This window comes from Elephas maximus, chromosome 10, assembly GCF_024166365.1.
Source record: "Elephas maximus indicus isolate mEleMax1 chromosome 10, mEleMax1 primary haplotype, whole genome shotgun sequence".
NCBI lineage: Eukaryota > Metazoa > Chordata > Mammalia > Proboscidea > Elephantidae > Elephas > Elephas maximus.
Window position 1 is genome coordinate 83503043 of NC_064828.1, and position 18000 is coordinate 83521042.

At 43.4% G+C, this 18000-nt stretch overlaps 1 protein-coding gene across 1 annotated transcript in view; it reads right to left on the reverse strand.

Moving 5' to 3' along the window:
• MAP3K9 (mitogen-activated protein kinase kinase kinase 9) overlaps positions 1-18000 on the reverse strand; it is a 101738-nt gene that overhangs the window by 26664 nt on the left and 57074 nt on the right. Inside the window, 1 exon segment of the mRNA XM_049897951.1 lies at positions 8886-9066. Within this exon segment, the coding sequence (XP_049753908.1) occupies positions 8886-9066 (181 nt within the window).

Below are 18000 nucleotides of genomic sequence, written 5' to 3' on the forward strand. Positions count from 1 at the left end.
CTAGACCAACTTTCAACTCCTTCTCTCTGGAATGGCCTTCTACCATTTTTCTGCTTGGTAAACTCCTAACAGTCATTCAAATTCAACTCAAATGTCCCACATTTATTCATTTGTTCATTTGAAATACCTACTACATGTTACTATGCATCAAGCTGGATGCTAGGCACTGGGATACAGAATAAAAACATAGTCTATCCACAAAGAGATAAGTGCGAGGGATAGAACAGCAGAGAGAATATAGAGAAATGAGTCATGATATAGACAGTAAAAGAACATAAAGGAGTGTCACCTAAATCAAATCAGGATAGGTGCAGTGCTCCAGAGAGAGGGATCAGCATGTGCAAAGGCAAGCGAACAAGAGCCCTCAAAGAACCCCAAGTGGTTTGGCATGGCCCAAAGCAGAGAAGTATGCCAACCAATGTGACAGGGCACACAAGGGGCTGCAGATGGCCCCTCAGAGTGGCCTGGCCAGTCATCTTAGATGATGTCTTTGTCCTTTACCTCAGCAAGTTCTCCAAATACTATCATTTTTCCTGTTTCTTGACAGAACAAAGTCTGGTGGATAGTCGAAGGTCTTCCAGGATCGAGGGCTGACAGACAGGAGTTGGATTTTAACCTGAGGCTGATGGGAACAATGCTGAACTTTAGGAAGCCTTCCCTAACATTTCTAGATGTTACTCTGTCGTTTTTGGGGGCTCCTATATGTTGTTTGTTTACCAGCCTATGGGCTTCTAAAGGGAAGGGATAGTGCAGTTTTTAATCTTTGCATTCCCAGGCCTAGCACTATCTCTGGTACACAGTAAGCAGTCATTGAGTGAGTCAGTGAGTGAGTGAGTGAGTGAGTGAGTGAGTGAGTGAGTGAGTGAGTGAGTGACTGAGTGACTGAGTGACTGAGTGACTGAGTGAGTGAATGCATGGTCAGATGGTCCTGCAGACTGCACTGGGTGCTACAGAGTAAGCCCTGAACACCACAAAGAATCGCACTGTTACACTTCCTGCCAAACCTTTAATGTGACTTATCTAAATGGTCTTCGTAATAGGCAGCTTCTGCCCAGTGACCTCTGAGAACCCTTGGCATTGCTGACCATATGGTTATAGTGACTCTCATCCTCAGATTCCTTCTCTTGGCATTAATGCCCTCCTTCACCCTGGGGAACAATAACCAAAAGTCCCAGGCAACGCCTTTCCTCCATACAGGAAAGATGACTGGTGTCTGAGCTCTAACTTTTTGGAAAGACAGTGAAGTGTTTCAAAGATCCAAACATGTATTCTTGCATCCCTTGTGGTGGTTTTCAACCCATGAGCCCTGGTTGTCCCATGGAGATTGTCTCAAACCTCCTGAAAAAAGGAGGAGCCAGGGACTCTCTCCCTCCTAGCTTCAACCAGGATAGCTCTGCCCTTACCTGGCTTGTTTCTTTGCTCTTCTGCATCCTATTCCATTTGAAGGGCTCTACAGCTGAGAGAGGGACCCCTAGGTGGCAGAAATGGTTAAGTGCTTGACTGCTAGCCAAAAGGTTGGCAGTTCAAACCCACCCAGAGGCACCTCGGAAGACAGGCCTGGCAAACTGCTTCTGAAAAGTTATAGCCTTGAAAACCCTATGGGGTAGTACTACCCCGCACATATGGGGTCACCGTGAGTCAGAATTGACTCGATGGCAACTAACAACAATGCAGCTAAGAGAAATGTGACGACTGCTGCTAAGAGGCAGGAATGCTACCTAAGACAGACTTGAGTCAAATGCTGACTTTACCACTTTCCAGCTGTGTGACCTTGGGAAAGCAAATTAACTTCACTCAGCCTTAGTTTCCTCACCTGTAAAACAAGGACACCAATACCTACCTCACAAAGTAGTTGCAAGAAATAAATAACAATAATAGCTAGAACTCCTCATCCAGAAATTACCACCAATGGCTGGCAAATGGAAAGGGCCTGACATGAGGTGTCTGGTGAGGGTCAGGAAGAGCCTTGCTGAGGGACAACAGCATTTAGGCAAGAGGCTATATCTTCTTGGGGATGTCTAATCCAGTCAAAGTTTTCCTCTGACGGTGCTCCTCTTTATTTTATAACAGAAGGTAGGGGATATAAACGAAGATTTGGTATTCCTTTGGTAGGAACAGAATCCAAGAAGAAAACTGAAAAAATAAAAGTTAGATAGATCTGAGCTCCAGGGGTGGTAGGCAGTAGAAGTCAACGTGATTTACCTCAGGTTTAGCTTACTCTGCCACCCTCTGCTGTTGAAAAGGCCAAGAGGTCCCTGCAACACTGATTACAAGCAGCCTGGAAGGGCCAGCTCAACTAACGCACTGCCTCGACGTTGTCCCCCCAGCAGAGAACCACCAGCTCCCGCAGAGCTGCCTGCAATTCCCCAGGAGTCCTCACTGCCTAAACCCAAGCCCTCGGGGAATTCTCATTTGCGTCAGTAATTAACCACCTCCAGAGGTTCAGTAATCCCTTCAAACATTTGCTAGGGTCAGAAGTAGTGAGGGCACCTATTTTATTGTTTTCAAAGTCTTTAAGTGGATAGCAACCCTTCCCAGCCAAAGGCACAGCAATTCCACACCTGGGCTGGACCAGAACTGTTTTTCTTATTAACCTGTTTCATCTCTAAGACTGTCGACCTGGTGGCCCAGGCTCTAAAAGGAAAGGTCTCCCTTGAATGGGGTGGGCTGGCGAAGCTCTTGCACTTGGTAATCAGCTGTGACCCCACATTCCGGGAACCACACTGACTATTTAATGATCTTTGGCAAAGGCAAGTCAACTGATACACATGAAAACACTTTGCAATTTGTAAAGTAACATGCAATATTCTTCTTCTTCTTGTTAACCAAACCCTCATTCTAAATGATGACGTATTTTTTAACATACATATGTAACATATAGACTAGCATATTTTTTGACATAGCATACTTATTAACATGGTAATATGTTCATGCTATATTGTGTTCAAAAGCAGTTTACAAAGCAGAATGATCCCATTTAAAGGGGTGGGTGGGGTAAGCACATGAACAGGAGTTCACCAGAATATCCATATAGATTATTTTAGAAGTTGTTAGGGTCATTTTCTCTTTTTGTTTACTCATATTTTCTAACTTTTTTTTTCTCTGTAGTGAACATGCTTTACTACTATAATTTAAAAAGTTAAAATGATTAACAAAACGCCCCCACCGCATCCCACACACAACACTGGGGGAGGATACCCTCTGGCTGTACCACAGCTCCGCACAGCACAATCAACGGGAAAAATTTGAGCAATTACTCTTTTCAAAGCAGTTCCCAATCCAAGCAAATTGGGAAATTTATGTAGTTGAGGATCTGAGCCATGATCACCTTAGCCTCCATCACAGCAGGTAGAAGAGGCCTGGAGAACCATGCCTGAAGAGCAGAAAGACAAACTCAGCTGGCCTTGGGCACTTGGCAATAGCTGAAGCCTAGAAGCCCCAGGCTCTGAGTGAGCCCTAGGGGCGAAGGGAAGGCTCTGGCTCAGCTCCGTGCCTGGCACACTGTAAGCATGCAAGAAACATTTCTTGAATGAATAAATCAATTATAAATCGATTTCAGAAACAGCTTTATCTTGAGTTCCTAGCCATGCTTTAGTCCTTTTTGTGGGGCACAGGCATGGTGAATCAGTCATTCCGGAAGAGGCTACCCAAGGCTCGGGAACAAGAGCATATAGATAGCGGCCTGGCTACAAGCACAGCCTTTCAAGATATACATACTCTAGTTCTAAATCACAGCTTGGGTGAACTTAGGCATGTGGCTTAAACTGTCTGAGCCTCACCTCACCTGTTACTGTAAAACTGAAATAATAACTCCTACTTTGGGGAATTATTGTGAGGAAGAAAAGGAGCCCTGGTGGTGCAGTGGTTAAGCACTTGGCTGCTAACCACTCCCCAGGAGAAAATGTGGCAGTCTGCTTCTGTAAAGATTACAGCCTTGGAAACCTTATAGGGGCACTTTTATTCTGTTCTACAGGGTCACTACGAGTGGGAATCGACTCGATGGTAGTGGGTTTGGCTGAGTTTGTTTTTTGCGTGTGTATGTGGACTAAATGAGATAAAGGTATAGAGCACTTAGCACTGAGCCTAGCCCTTAAGCATTTGTGGGTGGAAAACACTGGTGTACATGTTTTGCTGGAAGGATAGTAATGGGCACACTTTTTCTTCTGGCAAAGGTGTGAGATCAGAGCCCCTTAGATGAGTAGCCTTGAGGATTAAAAGGCCTATTTAATGGGTTCGATAAATTGTGTCCTAGCAGGAAATCGGGCAGCATGGGAGCTGAGAAAGCTGGAAGAGAGCAGAGCGAACTATGTTTTCAAACCACATTCATCAACCAAGCTGAGTCAGGAGACTTAAGTCCTGGGAACAATTCTAAACTAGAGACCCTCTAGCAGACTCAATGACAACTTCCAAAACACTTCATCCAACAAGCTGTCGCTTTGGGGTTTACCACCAAGCTATTCCCTTCAGAGAGTAGAATAACTTCACCAGATGCCTCTCAGCAGAGGCTCCTCAAACCTGCTTTTGGGATCTATGGCTGAAGGGCAAGGCCTGGAGGTTAGGCTTTGGAACAAGGATACTTTGGGAAAAAGTTGAAAGATCCTATCTTGTTCCTTCTATAATGGACTCACCCCTACAACAGCCTTGCCCTCCCCGCCTACCATTTCTGTCACCAGGATTAGACCCTATATTAGGCATCTGGGCATTCCTTTCCCACTAAGAATATGCCTGGATACCTGAGGCAACTCTGTCCAAACATCTTAACGCCAGAAACCCTTGGAGTGTGTGATAATCTAACCTGAAAGATTTCAGGGCCAGGATCAGGAAACAAGCCTAGCAGGAATATAGGAATAGGAAACGGTCATGTTACTGAGAAGTCATGGCTTCCCGTAAAGGAAGATAAGCTAAAGTGTAGTATGGCAAGTGGCTGATTGTTCCCCCAAAACCATTCTTCCCTTTTAGCTGGAGTCTACATCTGTCTGCCTCCTTGAAGGGAGGTGTGTCCACATATCCAACTGCAGGCAAAGAAGAGAGTACAGAGGAGATGTGTACAACTTCTGGGTCACCTCCAAATTAAGGACAAGCTACTTACCACGGTTAAGCTCATTTCCCCCTTTTCTGCAGGCTGCAATACAGAAGTAACAGCCATTCAGATTTAGCCATTCAGACAAAGACAAGGCACTAAGGGATGATGGAGCAACAAGCCTGAAAGAACCTGAGTTCCTGAATGATCTCATGGGGCAGAGGTGCCCTGCTAGCTGGAGTGGCTGGGTTACTCCTTGAAAGAGACATACACTTCAATTTTATTTAAGTCACCATATCTATAGGTCTCTTTGTTATAGCAGCTTAGCTTAATTAATACATTAGCTAATCTCATTAGCATATGGTTGAAGCATACAAAATTACCACTTCTGTATATCAAAAACAGTTGAGTATCAGTATATGGCTCAAAAATATATGGTCAGATATTTTAAGGAAAGATAAACTCTCTTCTTTACATTAGGTACTTCACCCTGTCATTAATGTGTGATAAAATAAGATTCAATATACAGAAGCTACAAAGCATCACTGAAGAAAAGACATTCCATGTTCATGAATTGGAAGACTTAATATTGTTAAGATGACAACACCTCCAGATTTAATTCAATTCCTATCAAAATCTCCGAAGCCTTTTTTGTAGAAACAGACAAACTGATCCTAAAATTTATATGGAAACTCCAGGAATCCAGAATAGCCAAAACAATCTTGAAAAAGAAGAACAAAGTTGGAAGGCTCATATTTCCCAATTTTAAGACATACTACAAAGAGATGGTAATCAAGACTGTGTAGTCCTGGCAAGACGATAGACATATACATCCATGGACTGGAACTGAGAGAATAAACCCTCACATTTTTGGCAAATTGATTTTTGACAAGGACGCCAAGACAATTCAATAGGAAAGAATAGTTTTTTCAATAAATGGTGCTGGGATGACTGGACACATGCAAAAGAATGAAGTTGGATCCTACCTCACATCATATACAAAAGTTAACTCAAAATGGATCAATGACCTAAATTTAAGAATTAAAACCACTGAAGTCTTAGAAGAAACCACAGAGATAAATTTTCATGACTTTGGATTAGGCAGCGTTTTCTTAGATATGACACCAAAGCACAAGCAACCAAAGAAGACATTGATAAATTAGATTTCATGAAAATTAAAAACATTTGTGCTTCAAAGGATATCACCAAGAAAGTGAAAAGACAACTTACCAAATGAAAGAAGATATTTGTGAATCATACATTTGATAATGGACTCGAATACAGACTATATAAGGGATTCTTTCAATTGAACAATAAAAGACATATAACTAAATTTAAAAATGGGTGAAGGATCTGAATAAGCATTTCTCCAAAGATGATGCACAAATGGTCAGTTAATTCATGAAAAGATGCTCAACAACATTAGCCATTAAGGAAACACAAATCAAAACTACAATGAGAAATCACTTTATACTCAACTAAACCAAAAACCAAACCCATTGCCATCGAGTTGATTCTGACTCATAGCAACCCAACAGGACAGAGTAGAACTGCCCCATAGGGTTTCCAGGGAGCACCTGGTGGATTTGAACTGCTGACCTTTTGGTTTGCAGCTGTAGCTCTTAACCACTACGCCACCAGGGTTTCCTTATACCCAACAGGATGATCATAATCAAAAAGATGGAAAATAACAAGTGTGGGCGAGAATGTGGAGAAATTGGAACCCTCATACATCACTGGTAGGAATGTAAAATGGTGTAGCCACTACGGAAAACAGTGTGGCAGTCCTTCAAAAAGCTAAACATAGAGTTACCATACGACCTAGCAATTCTACTCATAGGTATATATCCAAGAGAATTAAAAACATATCTCCACACAAAAACCTGTATACAGATGTTCATAGCATTATTCATAATAGCCAAAAAGTGGAAACAACCCAAATGTCCATCAGCTGATGAATAAATAAATCTGGTATATCCATACAATGAAATATTACTTGGCAATAAAAAGGAATGAAGTTCTCATAAAAGCTACAACACAAACGAACCTTGAAAACATTATGCTAAAAAGAAGCCAAACACAAAAACGCACACATTTTATGATTCCATTTACATGAAATATCCAGAATAAAAAAACCTGTTGCTGTCGAGTCGACTCTGACTCATAGTGACCCTATAGCACAGAGCAGAACTGCCCCATAGGGTTTCCAAGGAGCACCTGGTAGATTCAAACTGCCGACCTTTTGGTTAGTAGCCGAACTCTTAACCACTATGCCACCATAAAAACAAATCCATAAATAGGCAAATCCATAAAAACAAAAAGCATACTAGTGGTTGCCAGGGGCAGGGGGAAGGGAGAATTTGGGAATGACTGCTAATGGGTATGGGGTTTCCTTTTTGGTTGATAAAAATATTCTGAAATTAGACAGTGGTCGTAATGAGTTGAATGGTAGCCCCAAAAAGATACGTCCACGTCCTAATCCCTAGACCCGTCAATGTGACCTTATTTAGAAAAAGGGTCTCTGCAGATGTAATTAGATTAAGGATCTTAACAGGAGGAGATCATCCTGGATTATCCAGGTAGGCCCTAAAATCCAGTGACTAGTGTCTTCGTAAGAGAAAGGCAGAGGGAGATCAGAGACAGACAGAAGAGGAAAGGCGATGTGACCACAGAGGTAGAGATTGGAATGATGCTGCCACAAAACCAGGAACACCTGGAGCCACCAGAAAACGAACGAGGCAAGGAAAAAAATCTTCCTAGAGCCTCTGGAGGCAGTGCAGCCTGATGACACCTTGATTTTGGACTTCTGGCCTCCAGAACTGTGAGAGAATAAATTTCTGTTGTTTTAGGCAGCCAAATTTGTGTTAATTTGTTACAGCAGTCCCGGGAAAATAATACAGTGGGGATCGATGGACAACTTTGTGAATATACCATAAGCCATTAAAACTGTGTACTTTACAAGGGTGACCTTCGTGATATGTGAATTATATCTCAGTAAAGCTATTAAAAATATATATTTATACATCCAAAGCTCACACATGAGGAAGCAACACCTTCATAGGCTGAAGTACAATGATAATCTATATAGTCCTTTCTCTTGTATACCAAGCTGATGGCTACTGCCCACAGAAGTAAGAATGTATACTCTGTAGTTGCTCATGCCATCAGTGGGGACAAGACTTTTTAAATAGATCCACATCCTTGCAACATGCTGGGCTGACATTTAGTAGGGGTATGCTTGGTCATTTCTAGCCTGTGACTCTACAGTATTTGGTTCATGCTTGGGATCTTTCTTTTTCTATTTCTAGATCAATGTCCAATAGACAGAGCCTTGACTAAAGGCTTAACCGGTAACAGGAAAGGAAAATTAACCAGCCCACCAAGACCATACAAAGAATACTCATATGTTCAGGAGCTTACAGCGAAGACACCTGGTTAACCCTCTTTCCAAGTCCACCAGTAACGGCCTTTTAACTAAAAGCTCAGCATTGCTGCTAAGCAAGCAGGATGACCCTGAGGAGGGTTTCCAGGAGTGAGACTGGGTGCCCTTACCATCCTGCAGGTCATAGATGGAAATATATGCTCTTCTTGAAATCTATGGCCTTTCCTAGAGAGCAATCACAGACACCAAGGCACCTGCATAACAGTGGTACTCTCCACAGCAATGGAGGGACTTTTGGTAGATGGAAGCATTGGAAATTATCCCCTAACAATGTGAGAATTAGTGCGGAATGATCTTCAGGGGTCATTTAGACCTGCTTGAGGTGTCTGGGATTCTACGTAACGTGGATTCTCCAAGTCCTAAAGCATGTGTGCGGTCAAAAGAGACCTGGAAGAACACTGTCCCTGTACCACCGGAGCTCACCTCCACACATCACTGCCTTTGGAAAACATCGAGGCACGAATCACCTCGGGTGCCATCCAAGCATATGTCCCTGCCGCACTCATCTTGGTGGTCCGGTGCCATTCCCGAGCCAGGCCGAAGTCAGTGATCTTCAGAATCTTGTTGCTCAGGTCTCCATTCTCCACCTTCTGGAGGATCAATACTGGGCAAGGAAAGGAATACAGAATAAATCAGAGACTTTGCATCAATCACAGGGAGACCACTGAATATACAGCCCCCCCTGTCATTTTCCTGGCTTCTCTCACAGCCTCCCTCACAGACTGATGGTAGGAGACATCATTTTTTAAACACCCACAAGGCATCTGGCTCTGTGCCAAGTAATTTACAGGTATTCTCGCTTTAAATCCTCACAATAATCTTATATGCTAGGTACCACTGCCATCTCCATTTTACAGATGAGGAAGCTGAGATCCAGTGCCATTAAACGACTTTCCCCAGGTCACCTTGACTAAGAAGCCAGGACTGGAACCCTGGCACCTGACTCCAGAACCTGCTCTCTTAACCTTGATGCCATTCGGCCCATTCACACCCTGAGAAAGAAGAGCTATGAGGCCACAGTGGACCCTTCTGAGAAGGGACTGCTTGGGCTTTCTGTCTTTCAGGGCACCCCTGGGCTATGACCCCTCATGGACCACAAGGAGCGGAGATGCACAGCAGACTGTCCAGGTTGCAGACAGTGAAGACTTTCCATGAACCTCTCCAGTTACTTTGCTTCAGCTCTTAAGAAAGAATGTCCGTGAGAACTGACTAGCAAGCTGGGGAGGTGAGGGGGCATACACATGTTCACACCATGATGTTCTCTATGAACCTGCCCATGAAGGAGGAACAGGGCACTGGACCAATTATACGCTGGACCTTGTCTCTCAAGGTCTGACATGAAACCACTGTAGTGTGGGTGCCATCTTGGCTCTCCTAGGGCAGCTGCTGAGAAGGCCACCTCACCCACATGATGGTCCCTGTGAGAAGTGCACCCCCCAAATGTTTTATTAGAATTTTAAAAAGTGCACTCTTGTGGGAGCCAGTCACCCTAAAAAGAGCATAAGGAACTCTGTCTAAATGGGCACCAGTTAGCTCCTTGGATGTGCCTCCATTTCCAAAAGTGGTATGGAGTTCCTGGTCAAGGCACGTGGCTGCTAACCAAGTCTACCCAGGGGCACCTTGGAGGAAAGGCCTGATGATCCACTTCCAAAAATTCAGCCATTTATAGGAGACAGGAAAGCTGGTAATAGGGAACCCAAGGTTGAGAATGGGAGAGTGTTGACATGTCATAGGGTTGGTAACCAATGTTACAAAACAGTATGTATACTAATGTTTAATAAGAAGCTAGTTTGTTCTGTAAACCTTCATCTAAAGTACAATTAAAAAAGAAAAAAGATTAAAAAAAAGAAAAACTGAGTTGGTGAATGGTTACCCAAGAGTGTTGGTTCTTATACATATGGGAGCCTGTTGAGTAAACTAACAAACGGTTAAAACCGCTTACTATGCTCCTGGATTAATGCTATGTGCTGAGGACAGAACGGAGAATAAGGCAGATGCAGTCCTATCCTCACAGCTGAATGCTTTTCAAAGTAAAAATATTTATTAAGAAATAAAAAACCAAAAAATCAGACATTGAAAACCCTATGGAGCACGGTTTTACTCTGACACACATGGGTCATCATGAGCTGGAATTCATGTAACAGCAACTGGTATGATTCCAAAGGCCTTGTGTAAGTACACCCCTTTTGGGCCAGATACTAAGTCACCTGGAATTCAGAGTTCAGTATACAGGATTTCAGAGAAGGAAGAAAGGCTCTCTCCTCAACCCTGCCATTCAAGTCCAAATGGGGGAATGTGGAGAAAGGAATCTTCTGAAGACACAATAACTAGAAAAATGTTGACTCAGTTGCCCCACTCAGCTCTACCTAGGCAAGCAGTAAAACCCACAACTTAGTTCTGAGCCCTGTTACTGTGTTACTCCATAGTGAGCCCCAGTGGCACAGTGGTTAAGCACTGGGTGGTTCTAACCCACCAGCCACTGCCAGGGAGAAAGATGTGGTAGTCTGCTTCTGTAAAGGTTACAGCCTTGGAAACCCTATGGGACAGTTCTACTCTGTCCTATAGGGTCACTATGAGTTGGAATCAACTCAATGGCAATGGGTTTGGGTAGAGGTATTTGCATTTTAAGAAGATTCTCAGATAGCTCAAACTCGCTCAGTAAAGAAAGGAATCTGTGATGGTGGCACTTTGGGTATCATAAGGGTGTGTTTGTTTGTTTTTAGGGCAGTGGCCTTTGGTAGGTCCCAAAAGTCACACACTGAATTGTTCCATATTGAAAGGACGTAAGCCAAAGATCTCTAGGTCCTATGTGCTTCTCAAAATCAGTAGTAAAGAGGGATTACAAGCAGCTATAGAGCTGGAGGCAGGGAAGAAAACTGTGACAGCTCCCTCGACCTAAGGGATTAGTTCCCCTTCCTCCACACCCTCTCCTCCACTCTCCTAACATCTCTCCCCACACAGGGTTTCTAGCATCCTGAATGAGTTTGGGCCTAGAACACTTGGGGAGTTTTAAAAACAAAAAAGTTCTCCATTTCATCTAATAACAAAAATTTCTCTATAATCCTCTGTCTTCTCTTCCCCTGTCCTAGGGCAGAGATAACAGACAAGCATGTATTCAGAGTGCCGGGCAAACGATGCTAAAGAAAGCCACCATTACCTGTATAAAGACAGCCACCAACTGCCGATGGTTTCTCTCTGAGGCGCCCTTGCACCAAAGATTCAGAGAGAACCCTTCACCTTACACATCCAGTGGGGTTCAGTCCTGTCACCCCAAACCTTCGGGTGGCTGGGACAGGGTACTGGGAGGTAGGTAGTCGTGAAGTTTCACATGAGGAACCAGACAAGTGTCCTCAGGTTTTCTGCTGGACGGTGAGTCAGGAAAGTTTTGATTCAGTTGTATGAAACAAGTTTTTATAAACTTATGACATAATAAAGATTTTTAAAATAGACTAGTTTGTTAGATGACTCAACAGGGATGGCAGAAGGATAGAGATGGGCAGGAATCAGCCCAGGGACTTAGTCTGAATTTTAATGCCTTAAACAGAGCCCTGGTGGTGCAGTGGTTTGAACCCACCAGCCACTCCAGGGGAGAAAGATGTGGCAGTCTGCTTCCATAAAGACTGGAAACCCTGTGGAACAGTTCTACTCTGTACTACAGGGTCACTATGAGTCGGAATCAGCTCGATGGCAACGGGTTTGGTTTTTGGTTAGATAGTGCAGATGTGGGTCAGTACCACCTAATCCCCACGATTCCCTGCTGCCTGACACCCAGAGCTTGCCACAAGCATTTACTGACAAGCAGGGCCTCTGAAGGCATCCAAGTTATGGAATCCCTGGCTTAGAGGTCCTGTCCTCAGCAAAGAGGAGGGGCTGCACGCAGAAGCCAGCTAGTAATCCTGGCAGATAGTCCTAGTAAATGATTCTCAATAATAACCAACCAGATTCTGTTGAATCAACTACAACTCATGGCAACCCCATGTGTGTCAGAGTTGAGCTGTGCTCCAAAGGGTTTTCAAATGACTGATTTTTCTGAAGCAGATTGCCAGGCCTTTTTTCCACGGCACCTCTGAGTAGGCTCAAACCTCCAGCCTTAGCAGTCAAGCATGATAATCATTTGTACCACCCAGGGACTCCATCTCAATAATTGTGTTCTGAAATACTGTTATCTACTAAGCATCTAATACTATTAATAATTAAAGCACTAAAGTTTGTACAAGCTTTACTTTTGAAAACACAAATAGAGTGGAGCAGGTTCTCTGCCTTGGTTGCCTTCCCCCATGCTTTCCCATGTGGGAGAGAAAAGTTGACTTATCTATACCCCTGCAGCTAGCCCACTGTAAACTTCCATCGCTGACAAACAGCTGTGGCAATAGCAAATTATTGTGCTTTACTACTTGGCAAGTTTTAAATGTTTTGTCATAGTCTGGTGAAGTCCACGAGAGTGTACTGTGTAAACCTCACCTTCAGGGGCAGATTACCCAATAAGCAAGGTATGCAATGCAAGGGTTTACTTACTAATCTGTAGCGCACAATTTCACTGTTTTTCACCACATCTTTGTGGCGAAACCCATGTGAAATTGCATACGACAGATTAGTAAGTAAACACAAGTAAGCCCATGCACACCTTGCTTATTGGTTAACCCGCCCCCGCTCACCTTTCACCTGTGGGGTAGAAGAGAAAATGCCGAGAACAACGAACGAGTCCAGGCCTAAGTCAATGGGGGACTGGCCAGGGTAGAGGTAACAGAGTGAAGAGACGCATCTGAACTACAGATAAGACCTGGTGACTAACTAGATACAGGAGCTTGATGGACAAGGGAGAGGTTACCAGCATTTCTGGCCTGAGTGACAGGGAGAATGGTGGTGCCCCTGAGGGAAGTTGAGGGAAGAAGCCAATTTGAAGAAGCTGAATTTGGTTTTACACAAAATGGGTTTAAGCTGACAGTAACAGAAGTCAATGTGGAACAGAAAAAAAGAGCACGATCTTGAAATCCCAGGTTTGACACTCTGTGTGAGTTTGACACTCTGTGTGACCCTGGACATGCTCCATAAATTCTGCGCCTCAATTCCTATTTCCATAAAATGCAGAATTAAAGAAGATACAAGAATAAAGCATCTAGCAGAGAGAGTGTGTCTGGCGCATCAATAGGCACTCAGAACCTACAACTGTTATTATTACTATAATGATTAATTGTCTTGTATGTAAGTGGAAACTATGGGACTAGAGCTCAAGGTATTGATTTGGGAAGCATGGCAGTCCCTAACGCATAGTGAGCATGCAATACATTTTTTACTATAGAAATAAATTAAGGTTGATTAATAATGACAGGCACCAATACCCATCATGCTCTATGTAGCTGACATGATACTGAGAGGCTTATATGCATCACCTTGGTTAATCAGTTCTATGAAGTGTAGCTGTTATTCCCATCTCACCCATGCAGAAACAGACACGGAAAGGTTGAGTCATTTGCCCACAGTTAGACAGGGACAGGGATGGGAGGCGAATCCAGAGCTGAATTCAGAGCCCCGTTCTTCCCCACTGCGCTGTATCATCCAGAGAATGGCAGAAAGGAATCCCAGGCATTCTCCAAGGCCTATCTCGATTTCTGATGATCCCTAATCTGCCTTCACTGATTAATTAGTTTTCACCACCCTCCTTTTACCTGAATTATTCCTTCAGCACCTAAAACCAGTACCACCCAAATTAACAGTACATATACTTCGGCAGTGGGTTTTTGGTGGGTTATACATCTTTTAGGAAGCCCTGGTGGTGCAATGGTGGTGTTCTGCTGCTAACCGAAAGGTCAGTGGTTCGAACTCACCAGCCACTCCGAAGCAGAAAGATGTGGCAGTCTGCTTCCATAAAGATTTACAGCCTTGGAAACCCTATGGGACGATTCTACTCTGTCCTATAGGGTCACTACGAGTCAGAATCGACTCAATGGCATACAACTGTGTGCTTCTTTTACTCATTGCCAATTGCTGCAGGTACATATGTCTCATCATTTCCTCTAGAATGTAACAGAATTGACTCCTTGAGGGCAAGAAACTCATTCTCTTTCTTCTGAACTCTCTCCTCCCCTCCCCCAGGGACCCAATCACAGGACCAGGCTCTGAAAGAACCTGCCCTCACTGGTCCCTTATTTGACTGAAGGAATGTCTGTGCACTTTCTCAGACTGTCCACTCCTCCATGCTGTTGGTGCAGGGCATGATGGAGTACATCCCCCAGTATTATCATTCCCTGAGGCACTGTGGGGAGGCAGGCATGTACCACCCAGGGTAAAGAGTGAAGAAGGAGCAATACCTCAGCCAGGTGCTCTCTAGTGACTAACACATCTACCAGCTGGTACCCCTGGGGGTAGGGGTGTGGCTGGGGGATACAAGGAAAGATAAGCTGAGGACTCTACCCTCAAGGGCCTTCCACATTCTACATGTAAAGATCACTGACAAAATCTGAATATCAGTTCAATATAAAATGTGCGTTAATAAGGGGTAAGATTTTGCTACAATCAGTAAGATAAGCACGGTTTTCCAAAACTCAGTAATCCAAAAACCATATTCCTGATTTTTTCCAGATCTTGAAATCACCTTATATACCATTCACTTAGTATTTTCCTTTAAGTTAACATAAAAAAAATCACTGAAAGGGAAATTTTATGTCATTATTGTAAATGGAAAAATTAAATATTTTCCAAACATTAGGTAACTGTACAAATAAAATGAAAACAAAAACAAATGTTATCGTATTTCAGTATATCTGCTACTACTCAAAGTTTTGAGCCTGCTTCTTCTGTTAGAAACAAAAGACTAGGAAGTGTTAAAAAAAAAAAAAAAAAAAGCCAAACCAGGAACTATTCGTGGGTGGTATAAATGGTTAACACACTCGACTGCTAATGGAAAGGCTGGAGCTTCGAGACCACCTAGAGGTGACTTGGAAGAAAGGTGATCTACTTCTGAAAAATCAGCCATTAAAAACCCCATGGAGCATAGTTATACTCTCACACACGTGAGGTCCCATGAGTTGGAATGACTTGATGGCAACTGGTTTAGCACCAAAAATAATTTTGATCCTTCATATAGAGAAGTTGAAAGATAATTGAAGAGGGAATAGCTTTTTATCAGATTCAGTGTTACTTAATGACAAGTCTGCAGAACACCTACAATGACCTCAAGGCCACCCCCTGCTAGAGACATCAGAGAGGAGAGACAAATCGGGGGGATGGCCACAAAGGCCTTTGTGAGTATGACCTAATACCATTTAGCAGAAGCCTTGGCTCTCAAAACTTGGCATAAATGAGAGGACTCTCCCATTAGGTCCTAATGGTAAACTTAGCTTTGGCTGATGATTTATCATTTTGAGTTTTCTTATTTATTATTCATCGCCATTAGCACAAGGGCCTCCAATTTGCTAAGTGCTCACCTTGGCACCAAGGCGCCCGTCCTTCAGATGATTCAGTGCCATCTTTCCACAGTTTAGCAGCTGGCCTAACTCTGGAGGGTTGAGTTTTGTTTAGTTTGGTCTTTTTCCAAAAAAAAAAAAAAGTTTATTGTCAAATGTATTATACACAGTAAAAAAAAAAAACCACCCAAACCAGTTGGTGTGCCGATTCCAACTCATAGCAACCCATGTGTTACAGAGTAGAACTAACCATACTCCACAGGGTTGTCACGACTGTAATCTTAAAGAAGTAGATTGCCAGGCCTTTCTTCCTCAGTGCCAATGGATGGATAGAAGAATGTATAAAACATGAATGTATGATTTAAAAAAAAATAAGATGGAAACCCAGTTAGTCCCTTAGAAGCTCCACGTGCCCCTCCCCATCACATCCCTATCCCTCTCCCCAAATGCCTCACATTCTCCACATAGGTATTATTCATTCCTTCACTTTCCTTTATGATTTCACCACCTATGCATAACCAACCAACCCATCGCTGTCAGTTTGATTCTGACTTATAGTGACCCTATAGGATAGAGTAGAATTGCCCCATAAGGTTTCCAAGGAGTGGCTGGTGGATTTGAACTGTCGACTTTTTGGTTAGCAGCCAAGCTCTTAACCACAGCGCCACCAGGGCTCCAGCTATGCATATATATCCTCAAATAAGATATTGTTTTATTATGAAAAATTGCATGGCAAGCACAAATGCAGCTGTGTGCATTAGGGTCCTAGGGCTGCTGTAACATGACCACAAATTGGGTGGCTTAGAACAACAGAAATGTATTCTCTCACAGTTCTGATGGCCAGAAGTCTGAAATGAAAATGTCAGCAGGGCCATGCCCCCTCCAAGGAAAGAATACTTTGTCTTCTAGCTTCTGGTGGTTGCCAGCAGCCCTTGGCGTTCCTTGATTTGTGGCAGCATAACTCCAATCTCTGCCTCTCTCTTCCCATGGCCATCTTCCCTCTGTGTGTCTGTCTCTGTATCTTAATATGGCATTCTTCTCTCTGTGTGTCTGTGTCCAAACTTCCTTCTTCTTACAAGGACACTAGTCATTAGATTAAGGCCCACCCTAATCCAGTATGACCTCACCTTAACTTGATTACATCTCCAAAGACCCTACTTCCAAGTAAGGTTACATTCACATGTAGTAGGGATTAGGACTTCAACATGTCTTTTGAGGGGACACAATTCAACACACACCACCATGCAACGGTAAAAATATTGCCTTTGTTAAATGAAGCCTCCCAGGAGGAAATAAACTAAACAGTCTCTGGCCATGGTCCAAGAGAATTGACAGTGGGAAGGTCAGTGGCAAGCTCATGAGTGAGTCCTCGAAAACCTGGATGGGCGACCACAGCATGTATCTGGCAGTAGTGGGTCAGGTATTGGACATCTGTTAGGAATATGCCTGGGGGAGGAGAGGTGGCCAATTCTGTATATTCTGTTTCTGAATTCAGTATGGCCTAGCTCCAGTTTGCAGAGCCAGGCAAAGAAAGGTTCCTGTGGGGGTAAAATGGGAATCTATCTGGTCAGCAGGAAAGGAGTAAACGGAAGCTTCTTCAGCATATGATCAAGATAGCCAAACACAGGTAAGAATCCAGGCCAGGTAGTCAGTTGCCAGGGTAAATCAATGGGACACTGGCAGCAGGTAAGTCAGTGATGACAGCGCTGAGTCATATTGCTCAGATCTAAACTGGCCGTCCATTATGTCTGGTCCCTTCACAGTCCTCAGGGGTTTCCCTTCATCTCTCTCCTGTGTGAATTCCTATTCCCTGTGCTAATTCCTGTACCCTGTGCTCCATTTTCCCTCTAGACTGGTTTCTTCTCTTAGCTTGGTGATGCACATTCTCCAGTAGTTACTTAGAAAGTATTCATGAAAGGTACATTTTTGAGACCTCGAGTGTCAGAAAACATCTATATTCCAATCCCCATACTTGGCATTAAAATGATTGCAGATTGTTCTTCATAATTTTGAAAGCATCAGTGCCTTATTTTCTTGCTTCAAACACTGCTGTTAAAAATCCCGTAGCCAATTAGCTTTCTGATCCTCTGTATATGATGTAATTTTTTCTTCTCTCTGCATTTTTTTTTATTTTT